Here is a 13,985-nt window from a genome sequence, read left to right on the forward strand (position 1 = left end):
CCAAAAGATCTGCTGGACGGCGAGTCGGCGCACTTGTGGTCAATCATTTTCTCAATATGTATGTATGTATGTATGAGTGGTTGTATGTATGTATGTTTATAGAGGTTCCAATCAAATTCCATGGAATTCTCTAATCGAGCGGCTTTGATGCAAAAAATTGCTGCCACAAAGGCAACAAAACAAAAGGCAAAGACACAATAAATTTCAATAATAATTTACCAGCAGCGGAGCGAAGCGTGCGTAAAAACTGTCTAATATATATAATTTATTGACTTCTAACTATACACAGGAATGTACAAATCTATGTGTGTGTGTGTGTGTGTGCGTGTATGAGTGGATGGCTATTTTCCAGAACCGCGAACAAGATATTAGAGAGCTGGCCAACGACCGGCCGTCAAGCCGTTTGTACATTTTGCACTAAAAATGTCAACAGCATCAATTTACAGTCGCTCGACAACAACAACAACAACAACAACAACAATAACAATAACAATGACAGCATAAAGAGTGCCGCAAAAACGAACACAAAAAAAATAAGAAGAAAAAAAGAGACAAGACAAGAGGAATCTAACACTTCCAGAGAAATCACTTGGATGGACGCGACGCACTTGTTCGGCTCGGCGTTACACACGAGAGCGAGAGAGCTGGAGGATGGGGTGACGAAATGATCATCGGGAGGGCGCCCCGCAGCGGCCGCTTCTCTGATCTTATACCGCACGCCCCGCTGCGACGAGCGACGCATCTTCGGTAGCTGTTGCTGTGCTGCGTGCGAATGCGCGTGCAGGTGTGTGTGTGTGTGTGTGTGTGTGTGTGGGAGAGAGAGAGGGAGCGAGAGTGCCAGCAGTGACAACAACAGTGGGAAAAAAAAATCTGTTGCCAAAAAAGAAAATCAAACAAAACACACACCCCAGGCCGAAGGAAGCGCAAAAAAGAGCAGCAGGGCCGGCCAAACAAAGGAGCTCTAATTAGTGAAGTTACAAATTGCAGGTCGCGCGGTGCCTTTCAAGAAACTGCGCCCCGAGAACACTTTTATGCACAAAACAATCGATTCGATCTCAAATGGGTCGCTTGCCAAGCAACTAAAACGAACGAACTGCAAGGAAGAGTTCCCCAAAAAAAAATACATTCACAGATCCCACTGAATCCCCATTCGTGGCGCCAAATTCCTAGTCCTAGTTACATATCCTTGTGGCTCCCATTGTTGCCATTTCTATTCAATTCCTCCTGAATGTAATGGCTTTTTGAGACAACTTCAAAAACACGCCTTCGATTTCGATATCGGTGCAACCGAAAACCCACAGACTAAGCCTCCATTCCTCCTCATTCAGTATTTGGGTCCGTGGGAGCTCTAAAGAATAATCTCCTGGGGAAATCTCAAAAAGAAATCAAAACACATTTGCATTTCATCCATTCCACTGCTTAAATAAGCTTAAACTTTAACAATTAAAATCCAAGAAAAAGCAACAAATTTGAACAAAAAAACGTAAAAAAGCTACATTTCTTTAAACAAGACATGCGTAGAAATATTAATTTTTGAAGCTTTTCTATCTACTTGGTGAACATTTTAAATAATGTTAAGATAAAACTGGTTTAAACTAGCGGTGTTATGGGCAAATATTGTTAAAGAATATTGATGCCAAGTTTTCTGTTTTCTTTTTCTTTTACAGAAATGTTGCCAAAACTACAAAAAGGCGGAAAGAAGCTACATACTTACATTTATTGTATAAAAGTCAGAAATCCCGCAATTTCGAATTTCATTCCGCTATTTGATGTCTAAAACAACCACATTTGACGGGAAAAAAGCCAAATTGTGAACATTGTTGCAGCGCTTTCAGCATGAACATTATTTTTTTATGTCATCTATTCTGGCCATCTACGGGACCGTTGCCCCCCCCTAGAAAAAATTTTTCCATATAAAGTCGACCACACGTTCATTATTATGACGCACTATTTCGCCTTAAGATGGATCTGCGTTGGATTTGTTGAAGTTTTTTCATCGATCATATGCATAAATTATTTTTTAAATGCATCGGGCACCACCCTTTGGTAAAAGCTGGCTACGCCCTTGACAGTTTGTAAAGCATTTATTTATATATCCCCGAATCGATATTTCTTAGGAACTGTATGAGTTCCTCTCCCAGGAGTGAATGTTTCGACCAGTTTGTGGATTACTTTTCATTTCACAATTAATTTACACACAGAGAAAGATTAAAACTTGTTTGTTTTTCTGAAGGTGTTTCACTGCGAAATAAACACCCACTAAGATGCTAGGGAAGTCCCCGTTTTCTTTCTCTCCACGATGTAGTGGCGGCTACAAACTTAAGAATCTTTTTTTTTTCTGTAGTTTCATCTATTATTGTCTGTATTGTTTTGATTTGTTTCTTTTTCTGAAATCGACGGCACTGTTTGTCGATAACATAAATAAATACATAAATAAAAATCTGACAGCTTTGGACTTAAGTCGGGGATCATCAAACCTGTAACACTCTAATGGACGTAATACAAGTAAATTGGAGAAAAAGCAATGCAAAGTAATGTGCTTGCTTCAGTGGGACATTCCTGATTATTTGAGATGAAAAGCCACTCTTTTAAGTTATAAGACTCCTTCAACCTTATGGGCCATCAGTTCATTGCCGTGTGAGTATGAGAAGCAACCCCAACTGGCTAATCAATTGATTAGTAAGTCTCGTGCCCACCAAACATCGACACAAATCCAACAACATGAGACGATGGACACACCCTTCGGCCGTTCGGGGGTGCTTAGCGAGTCAGGTATCGCTGACTCCAGCGACTGGGTGCGAGGATCCGCGGATATAGTCGGGGTAGGTAGCGAAAGTTTGACTTTTGCGCGTTTAGATGACAAAAATGAGCAAAACAAATGATCAATGCTGGCTGGCTTGCTTGAGTTTTCTGGCAAAATGAGCGGCTAATCCCGGCCAGAACTGGACGATGGATTTGGTGCGCGACTTAGCCGGTTGGGTTGTCCTACCTGGTCGATGGTTACGCTTGAGCCACAATTTGGGTGCCGTTCCGTCTAATCCAGCGAGCAACGACCATCGGCCACCGAAATTATCTTTTCTTTCTGTCTTTTTTTTTAGTTTGGTGGTCTCGGATTAAACCGCACCCAGCGTTACCATCGCTGGTGAGCGACATCGCCCACGCCGCTGAGGTTGTGGGGTGGTTGCCAGAGCCATAAATGCATAATCCACGTTTTACGATCGCTTAGCAGGAAAAGTCAAAGGATCGTCTGTGGTAATCCGCAAGCAAAGTTGTGCATCACCCCTTTGGCTGTTCCGTGGACAGGGCAGGTAGGAAGGACTCTCCAGCTCCCTTTCTCACCCTGTGGTGTGGCTCTGCAAGTGGTCGGTCGGTTGAGACATTCAATTGAAATTTCATTAAATTTGCATGCTATTGGTAATCCTTTAACCCGTTATGCAGCTTTATGTTAATTGGATTTATGGGATTTTCGCATGCAAATCCTTTCACTGTCTGCAAATATTTTGCCCTTTCGTCTGTAGACTTTCCAAGATTACGGCGCATAATCTGGGGGTTTTTTCGGCAATTGACTTTGAGCCCAAAAGTCACGACGCTTACCAGATTGTTGCTCACACTGCAGTCGAGTCAAGCCCGAGTCTAAAACAAGAGGGCCATAGAAACTCTACCAAAACATGATATGCACCGAGATACATATGTACATACCTATTAGAAGGACATTTTCTAATTAATAAAAAAACACAAGGAAATCGAATATTGCTCCAGTCCTTCTGCTGGCTGCTAAGTAAAATAATTAAACTATATATGGTTTGCAATACACTGGATCTGTGTAGGACTTGCCGGACTGGCTTTCAAATTTGTTCCCCGCCGGGTTGCTCTTTCTCTTTGTGCTTAATTAGCGGTTAAGTAGAATTAATTTTCCTTCTGTACTCACTATATTTTTTTTAGCCTGTTAGGTCTATAATGTGTCTGACCACATATGGCTGTGATTTGGGGCATAAAATTCCCCCAACGGGTCGGAGGCATTAGCAGACGTTATTGTATAGTTTCTCTTAGGCTTTCTTATCTTTTATTTTTATACTATAATATAATTCATAGCTTTTGTATTTGCGTCGACAGCACTATTTGTCGATTTACTAAATAAATAAATAAGGAAGACCACTCGACATGCCAAGTCTTGTAACCCTAACTGCTATAGTTAACAAGTTTTCGATGTTCATACAGACGGACATGATTCGTCCCATCTTGCTGATAGTGCGTCTAATATGGGGCTTGTCACGTCTACTTCTGCTTCTGCGAAAGCTCCTAAGACTACAAAGTACTTATTAGTATTGAGTGGAGTCTGTTTATGATAAAAACAATTATTTTAAGAATATCGCAATATACTAAATTTACAAGTACATATATAACTATTTTCCCAGACAAGCATAGTTTCCAAGGGTCGTTCAAATAAAACCAAATAAAAAACGTTTGTCTGAATTATAATAATTTGGTTAACAAATTAGGAGTAGAGACTAAGAGTCCACTAATTACAACAATCCTAATAAAATACATAGCAGATAAACCAAAAACACTTAGTTACAATTTATATTTATAAAAGGCATTGTCGAGTCATTATGGCAATGCCTAACGTTTATTTGTCTCGATCTCGAAGACTATATAGTAATAGTTAGGAACACCAGACTAATGTTTAGCATTTTCTGCGGCACTTTGCAGAAGTTTATCAAATAAATTGAATAAATTTTGGCGAAAATGGTTTCCTCCAAACTATCAATTTATAATAAATAACTATCTATAATAAAATATTAAAAAAGTGGAAGATTAAATCAAATATGTAGCTATCGAGTCCAGTAATAAATTATAAGCAGGGTGCACGAAGTGAAAAACACAAATAAAATAAAAGTAACCTAGATAAAAAGAAGGCCAACACTTTTTATATTTAACTTGGAAGCTAAGCGCCTTAATTGTGCTTCGCAAGATATTCAATGGCATATTGATTAATTTCCATATGGATTTATTGTCTGATTTCGAGCTGTTTGATATTTGTTTTAACTTTTAAGGTTCGTTGAAACGTTTTATGTTTTTATGAACTGCCGTACAAATAACTATTTAATGAAAATTCCAAATTAAGATAATGCGATTTAGTTTGCAAAAACATTTATTTTATTTATTGCACGTGTGTGCTCGTGTTTGTCTGTATGAACGTCTGTATCTCTGATCATAAAAAAGCTAGAGACATTAAAGCAGGTAGATGAGCTTCCCTTATTCACGTGTATGTTGAGTTCCTAACAATTCCCGAATGTTAGCGGCTTATATTTCTGATTAATGTCTAAAAATATTCAGGAACTACAACGAAGGTAGAGTGCTAGTGGGACTGGCTTACAAATAGGGAACTTGGAATGGGTTTAAAAAGTTTATTTGAAGGTCAAAGTTCTACGTATGAACTAGATATGGACGCCAGCACTTTCTTTATGCTAATTGTCGGTGTAAAATAACATAAAATAAGGAGTTCATTGCCATGGTCATGGCTGCCACACACACACGCACACACACGCACACACACGCACACTCATACACACACACACCGACACATGTATCTACACATCAATACAGCAATATCATCGGGGGTGGGTGGGGAAGAGGATGAAGAGCAAGCAGCCACATTACACAAATGGCCCAACGCAATATTTTGCCATCTAGTGGGTGGGGCAACAAAAAAAATGTTGACCTAGTAGTGTAAAATGGGCGGGAAGGTGGGTGTGGGATGTGGTGGGGTGGGGTGTGAAGCGATGACTGAAGCCAGAAGTAGGAGGAGCAGGGGGAGGAACACAAATGCAATGGGCGTATGTGTGTTGCTGTTGTTGTTGCTGTTGAATGCTGGCTTCGCTGCACAGACAACGCAAACATGTGCCAATAGAGAGAAGAGAGGGAGAGAGAGTGGGAGAGCAGGAGAGGAGCGTAAGTGGAAAATTGTGCGAGAGAGGGAGAAAAAAGCCAAGCGATAAGGAGCATATTAATTGATTAACACCGAAGGCGTTTGACAAGCCAAGGACAAGGGCAAGGACAAACGGAAAAGAGCAAGAAGGGCGCGCAGAGGGGCGGTGTGGCAGGACGGCATAATTCGAACTACCGTTGCATTACAGTCGCTGTAAGCTTGGCTAAAGCTGATCCTAAAAGTCAATAAGAAAATTAATAAAAAGAAAAACGTGAATAGAGGATATAGGCGCGTACATATGCAAATAAATAAAAAGAGCAGCCACAACAACGGCGGCAACCAAATCCAATCCAAAAGGATGCGAGAAATGTCTTCTCGTCTCCTTTTCCGTTCTCATCATTGTTGCTGTGATTTATACGCACACTCTCACACACATACACACACTTAGGGCGTGCGTGCTTTGTGCGCGCGCGTGTGTTTGTGTGAGAAAGAGCGAGCGCGCTTACAGCTGCTATTGTTGTTGATGTTGTTGTTGTTGTTGCTGCTGCTGCTGCTGCTGTCACTGCCTTCGCCTTTGCCTTCGCCATCGTCTGTGCGTCGTCGTCGTCGTCATCGCCGCCACCGTCGCCGTCGCTGCGACCGTCTCTGTGTGGTGTTTGGTTAACGCCCCTTTAAATACAGTTATTTCATTGGGCCGCGACCACAAATTTATTAGTTTTTATTGTTATTGTATTGATATTTGAATTATGCGTTTGCGTCTGCGTCTGCTGCGCTGTTGGCTCCGAGACCTTTTGACGCTTTTGGGGTGCAGCGTTTATTTATTTGAATTTTCCACATTTGTTATCATTTTCTACTTATTCGATTACTTTTATTTGCAGGTGTGAGAGCTCTTGAGGGATTAAAAATGTGCAAATATTATAAACATATTTATTTCCTTGAAAATACAATTAGAATAAGTTTAGTTTAATGCATATAAATATATTTTTTCCTTGCTTAAAATTAACATTTTGATTAAATAATGCACGATGCATTTAAAAAATACCTTATGCATATGATCAATGAAAAAACTTCAACAAATCCAACTCAGATCCATTTTAAGCCGAAATAGTGCGTCATAATAATGAACGTGTGGTCGACTTTATATGGCAAACATTTTTGTCGATAGTATATATTTGTCGACATAAAATAAATAAAATTATTATTGTTTTCCAAATAAATTCACTTTATTAAAGTAGCCCGGATCAAATGGTTCGATTTGTAAACCTCTGTCCATCACTCGAAATCATTAAATTGGCGAGACAAGATATTAATAAGTGCATTTATTTACTAATTATTATAAACAGCACTATTATTTAGCGATTTGGATACTAAGTATTTTATTGAGTTTATTGAAGTTTTTGGTTATTTATAAAAACATCTCATTTAAAATTTACTTTAATTGAGTTACCTAAGTAAGTTAAAGTGGTGAAATGTTTTTTAAATTTAGCCTCCATTTGAGATAAACTTAGTGAAAAATAAGTGTCTTTCATTTTCAATCGATTTTACACAAGAATGCAAACTTTTCCTAAAAAAAAAAAAATTTTTTTTATATCATAATTTTGGCACTTTAAAGAAACATTTCTTCTCTTACATTATACAAGATAGAGAAATGTGCAAAATGAAGCACTAACTGTGCGTCTCTCGAGTCTTATCTTTTATTCTATCCTATTTTCTTTCGTGGAAAGCATCAACGATTTCGGAGGGAAAACTTTATGCCGAAGTTGGCAGAATCGGAGACTAAACAAATAACCAGCAAAGCTTAAAAGCTTATCGAACGTGAAGAAACATGATTACGAAAGTAGCAGAAAAGATAACTTCAAGTCCGTTAAGGAGGCTCTAAAAATCGAACTCCAATTATGGAAACCGTTCGGCCTCCATTAAGAGAACACAATTTGTATTTTCTATTGATATACATAAAATATAAATATTGGAAGCACACGTATCTTGTAACAAGTATTTCTTACAAGTATGTGTGTACATATCTACAAACTATGTTATCAAATTAAAAAAAGTAGAAACCCATATGCTGTTGCCGCTATAAGTTAGTTTGCTATTAAATTAGTAAATAGCCTATTGCGTATTAGTTGAAGGTGCTAAGTGCTTTCATTTGGCCACCTTGGGAATTAAAGGTGTCCTTTTAAATTTGTTGGACTTTGGACTAAATAGCCGTCAGCTAATCCCAAAAGACAACACCGCAACACACATATACATATGTAGATGTGTACATGCAGAAGGACTGTATGTGTGTGAAGAACCAAAAGTAATGCTCACCCAATTGCTGCTTTGACACACAAACCCACACATAGAAATTAAAACAAAACGCCTGCAGGCGCAGAGGCCCAACAGCACTACACAGTAGAAGGAGCAGAAGCAGAAGCAGCAGCAGCAGCAGCAGTGGTAACAACAATAAGCCGAGTGTGAGTTTGTGTGCGAGTGAGATGGAGAGAGCTGTTACCACCACCAGCAAGAGTCGTGAAGACAGCCAACAACAATAATGCCGGCAGCAGTGGTTGCGGCTGCAGCAACAACAACAATAGCCACAGTTATGGCCATAACAATCACAATGTTAGAGTAGCTCAGCACTAGCTAGCTGTCTAGCTGGCGCGCACACACACACACACAAACACCCATGCACACACACAGAGAGCGACCAACAGCAGCAGCAGCAGCAGCAACAATACATGGCCACATACACACACGCACACGCACACACAGAGGCTGCAGCGCTGCCGACGCCGTCATCAGTGATTCGTTTTGTACGTTGTTAGACTCTCTCGCTGCGTTTTGGAATTCAGTCGACAACGATAATTACCGGTGGTTGTACCTCGAGCGCAGCGACCGAGACCGAATAACCGAACTCTGCCCGCGCGCCCTGCCCGCTCCTAAGAAAACAACGAGCACTGCGACCACGACAACGAAAACAGCAAGAGCAACAGCAACAACGAACAGCCCGACAAGGCAGCCTTGCAGCGTCGGAATTATATATACTTACACACTTTATTTTTTTGTACAAGTTTGTGCCACTGTGCAAATTATTGACAACGGTAGCAACATTCGTTGGCAACATTTTCCTGCCTCTCTCTGAGTGTGTGTGCGTGCGTGTGTGTGTGTGTGTGTGCATGCACAAGCTAGTGTTTGTGTGTGTGCTTGTGTGTTGCATGTGTTGTTGGCCACGCCGTGCATCGTAATTATAAAACAAAAACGAAAACAACAACAAAACAACAACAGCAACATCAGCAACAGCAACAATTTTTGGTGCGTGCGTTCGCGAACTTTTGTACAATAATCATCAGAATTTTTTTTGTGTGGTTGTTGTTGTATTCCATTCTTGTACTTGCCCGCGAGGCGCATTTGATAGACTATAATTATAAAAGCGCATATTAAACTAAAAAGCGTGCCATCATTACAATAACAGCAACAACGGCAACAACAGCAACAACAGCAGCAGCAGCAGCAGTAAGTGGTTTAATAACCATAATCAAAAGCAAACTAAATCAATAAACGCGCAATGTGTGAAAATTGCTGAGAAGTGGCAACAGCAACAGCAACAGCTTCAACAAGAGCAGCAACAATAACAGCAATTGCAGGGCAACAACAGCAACAACAACAACAACGAGCATTAAATAACAAAAACACAGCAACAACTATTAATCAAAGTGAGGCGCACGCTTACAAATTGCCAAAATGATTGACGCCGCCTGCAATTATTTGAATCCCTATGCGCATCAGCAGCAATTGCAACAACAACAACAGCAGCAACACCAGCAGCAGCAGCAGCAGCAACAACAACAGCAGCAACAGCAGCAGCAACAACAGCAACAGCAGCAGCAATTGCAGTCGCATTCACAACCCCACCCCCACCTGCACCCGCACCATCAGCCACATCATGATTTCATTAGCGCCACACTGCTGTCGGCCTCCACAGCAGCATCCTCGAGCTGCTCCACCTCCTCCTCGCCTTTGGCACTATACGGAAGCAGCAACATTAATAGCAGCAGCAGCAGCAGCAGCACCATCAGCAGCAAATTGCCGCCTGCTTCCTGCACAGCCCTGAAAATGGAAATGCAATATCCGCCACAGGCATCATCCACAGGCACCGTGTCCCCCAACTCCAGCATACAATCGGCTCCCTCATCGGCCTCCGTATCGCCGAGCATATTCCCCTCGCCGGCCCAATCCTTCGCCTCCATCAGCGCCAGTCCGCCAGCAGCGGCTGTGGCCGCTCACCACGCCATCTCACCGACGGCCAGCACTCCCAGCAGTGGCACACCAGCCAGCTCCGGCTCCTCGTCCGCATCCTCTGCAGCTGCGGCCGCCGCAGCAGCAGCCGCCGCCGCCGCTGACTTGGGTGCAGCAGCAGTCGCCAGTGCCGCCTATGGTTGGAACACCGCCGCTGCCTACACGGCCCTGCCCACAAGGTAAGTGTCTGCTCCATTCCTCTATTGTTTCCATTATTTATCTTAGCTCGGTAAATTGAATAAATTAATCATTAACCAGAATGCATTCTAAATCAGAAAGAAAAGATCTCTAGTTCTCTTGTAATGCCTATTGTTGCTCAGAGGGTTTTCCATTTGAAAATAAATCTGAAATCGTATTCAAACTGCTCTTGAGATCTTTAAGAAGAAATAGAAAATCTGAAATTGTTTGCATAGACAGATGCTGGAACATGATTTCTAAAATGTAATTTCAAAAGTTCTATTCGAATTATTTTGACCGAGGTTGGAAACTAACTTTCTTGTATTTTGATTTTACGCTGAACAAAAAGTCGAAGTAAAAGCTGAAAAGATTTCTGAAATTATGAATATTTTTGAAAATTTGCAAAAATCTGTGTTCGCGTTAAGAATATTATTGACATTTAGTCTTCTACTATCGTAGAATCAGTGAGAGTTGCTGAAATTTGTTTGAGCATTTTTTGATGTAAAAGAATCCTAGTTTTGAGAACTAAAACCCTTTTTCGGAGCATACCTCATTAGTTTTTTTTTTATAAATCAATCCATCAGCCCACTCATAGTTGTACGTTTTTCTTCTGTTCCTTCCCGTTTTTAGAACCCAATTTCCTTACGCACAGTATGCCTCGGATTATTATGGGAATGCCGTGGGCATGTCTGCGTCGGCTGCGGCCGCCGGCTGGTTCTCCCAGGATCGTCTGTACCAGCCGTGGTCCTCGCAGAGCTATCCCAGCTTCAATTTCGATGACATCGCATTTCAGACGCAACTGCAACGGCGTTCGGTGCGCTGCACGTGCCCCAACTGCACCAACGAGATGAGCGGCCTGCCACCGATTGTGGGTCCGGATGAGCGTGGCCGCAAGCAGCATATCTGCCACATACCGGGCTGTGAGCGCCTCTACGGCAAGGCCTCGCATCTGAAGACGCATCTGCGTTGGCACACTGGGGAACGGCCCTTCTTGTGCCTCACCTGTGGCAAGCGCTTCTCACGCTCCGACGAGCTGCAGCGTCATGGACGCACTCACACTAATTACCGTCCCTATGCGTGCCCCATTTGCTCCAAGAAATTCTCGCGCAGCGACCATTTGAGCAAGCACAAGAAGACACATTTCAAGGATAAGAAGAGCAAGAAGGCATTGGCCGCCGAGGCCAAGGAGCAGGCTGCGGCCATTAAGCAGGAGAAGGCAGCAGTTGCGGCCGAGAAGGGCGGCAAGAAGGCGCCAAAGACGGATGCCACGCCCACCAGCATTGCTGCCCCGCTGCAGTTTAAGACGGAACAGCCGGAGGTGCCGATTGCCGGTTACGCTCATCCCTACAGCAATCTCTATCAGCAGAGCAGCGCGCTCTTCCAGCCGCAACATCAAACATCGGCAGCCGGATATGCCGGTCAGCAGCAGCAACAGCAGCAACAGCAGCAGCAGCAGCAACAACAGCCCACCTTGGAGCTGTGGAACAGTCAACGTAGTGCCATTGAACAGCAGCAGCAATCGTCGTCGTCGTCGTCAGCCTCGTCCGCAGGCGCTGGCAACAGCAGCAGCAACGGCAGCGCCAGCAGTAGCAGCAACAGCAGCAGCAACCAGCAAACTACCTCAGCCAACAGCAGCAACGGCAACACCAGCAGCAGCAGTAACAACAACTCTGGCATACAATCCTCGAGCGCTGCATCCGCATCCGCATCCAGTTCCATTTCGATTTCAAGCTCGGCAGCGGCTGTTGCTGCCGCTGCGGCGCACCATCAGCACCAGCAGCATCATTACGCAGCACTGGCCATGCAGAGCGAATCGCATCTGGCCGCCGAATATGGACTCACCATGTCCGGGTTGGCCAGTGGGGCCAGCGATAGTGGCAGCAACAGCAACAGCTGTGGCGCCTCCAACGCCAACGGCACCCTCAATGTCAATGTCAATGTCGGCGGTGGTGCTGGTGGCTACTCGGGCCTCATCGGTCACATGAAATCCGAGTATGCCAACTATGCGGACTTCGCTCCGAGCGCCGGCTACGGAGCCTCGTCGGCAGCGGCAGCCGCCTTCCATCACCACCACCATCATCATCATCATGCGCATAATGCGTGGGCTGCGGCGGCGGCATATCAGCATCCGCATGCCACCGCCTAGGCGGCGTCTCCAAATTCTTGTTCTTGTTGTTGTTATTCATTATGAACAAATGAGTTTTTTTTTCTTGTTGCGCTCGGTTGAAACCGCCATATAACACGGCTTTTATATATATAACGAAAAGTATATAGTATACACACACATACTTATATCATTCTATATAAAGAAGCATTCTAATCAATCCTAACCGTAGACCGATGCCCCTCTCTAGTTTTGTTTTCTTAGTCGCTAATTGTTGTTGTTAAGTAAAGCAGAAGGAGCTGAAGTAACCCGAAGAAGAAGAAGAATAAGAAGAAAAACCAAGCACAAAAACAAAATCGAAAAAAAGTTATAGGTATAAGTATAGTATAACAAAACAAAAAAAAAAACACATTTTTTTTCAATTTTTTTTTTTCAATAATCTAAGATACAAAATAAGCATAGTCAAGCATTTTTTTTTGCATGTATGTATATAACATATTAACAATATATAACTATACTGTATACATATATATAAATATATCCCTCTCGACTATAGTTGTAATATATATCGAAAGAGTCGTAATATTTGTTAATTGTCTATAAGATAAATGATGTGCACAGGAAAGTGCGCAAAAATACACACCACAACAAAAAAACTATAATAAAAACCAAAATATATTGAAAACACTAATCTAGCAGTCTTCTTCTAATGGGTGGGATTCAATATTTATGTGGATTTGAAACTCGAAATCGAATTTCGAAAAAGGAGTACAAAAAAAGGAAAACTATATTAAATGATACACAAAATTGGAAAGGAAACAAGTTTGAAATCTTTTTGTGTTTCAAAACCTTTTTTTGAAAGCAGACAAGGGGGGGTGTACCGATTAAAATTTGGAAAATCTGGATACCAAGTCTGGTTACTGTAGCTCTTATAGTTTCCGAGATTCTAGCGTTCATACAGACAGACATTGCTATGCATATCGACTCTTCTTGTCATACTGATCTGGAAGGAAAATACATGAATACTCTCTGTCACGACTTCTTCTGTGTGCTAGACTAAACTAGTATACCCATTTCCCAGTTAAAAATGGACAAAATAAACCGAAAATATCTCATGTGTAACATTCTTTGAAACAATTTTCCACTTAGGAACAATTATTGGAAATAGAGTGAACTCTCTCTGCAAATACAACAAGAACAAAATATTCTCTTTTCTTGACAAGTCTGCTAATTTCTTTCGATTTCTTGAATTATCTTGAATTATAGTAAACAAGGATGTCACCAGGTGTTCCTCTCCATTCGAGCTACTGGTATTTAAAAACAAAGCTAGACACATGGGAAGGGAACGTAAAAAGTTGAAATGAGTCTCAAATAAAATATAGAAAAGCAAATTGTGATAGTTTCTGGTGTTTCTGGTCCCAATGAGTACTGCAAGTTATTATTATTCGTTCAGCCAACTAGCTGGCCAACAGTTGCAAAGTAATCTGAGCTTGTTTT

General features: G+C 42.0%; 1 protein-coding gene across 1 annotated transcript; it reads left to right on the forward strand.

Moving 5' to 3' along the window:
• The first annotated feature begins 9,652 nt into the window (after window positions 1-9,652).
• LOC115627964 (transcription factor btd) lies at window positions 9,653-13,661 on the forward strand. Its single transcript, XM_030523858.1, has 5 exons — window positions 9,653-10,386; window positions 11,015-11,821; window positions 12,035-12,273; window positions 12,361-12,434; window positions 13,638-13,661. The coding sequence occupies exons 1-5, from the start codon at window positions 9,653-9,655 to the stop codon at window positions 13,659-13,661; spliced, it is 1,878 nt and encodes a 625-aa protein (XP_030379718.1).
• The last annotated feature ends 324 nt before the right edge of the window (window positions 13,662-13,985 follow it).

Source organism: Scaptodrosophila lebanonensis, unplaced genomic scaffold (genome assembly GCF_003285725.1).
Source record: "Scaptodrosophila lebanonensis strain 11010-0011.00,11010-0021.00 unplaced genomic scaffold, SlebRS2 tig00000098-arrow-pilon, whole genome shotgun sequence".
NCBI classification, from domain to species: Eukaryota; Metazoa; Arthropoda; class Insecta; order Diptera; family Drosophilidae; genus Scaptodrosophila; species Scaptodrosophila lebanonensis.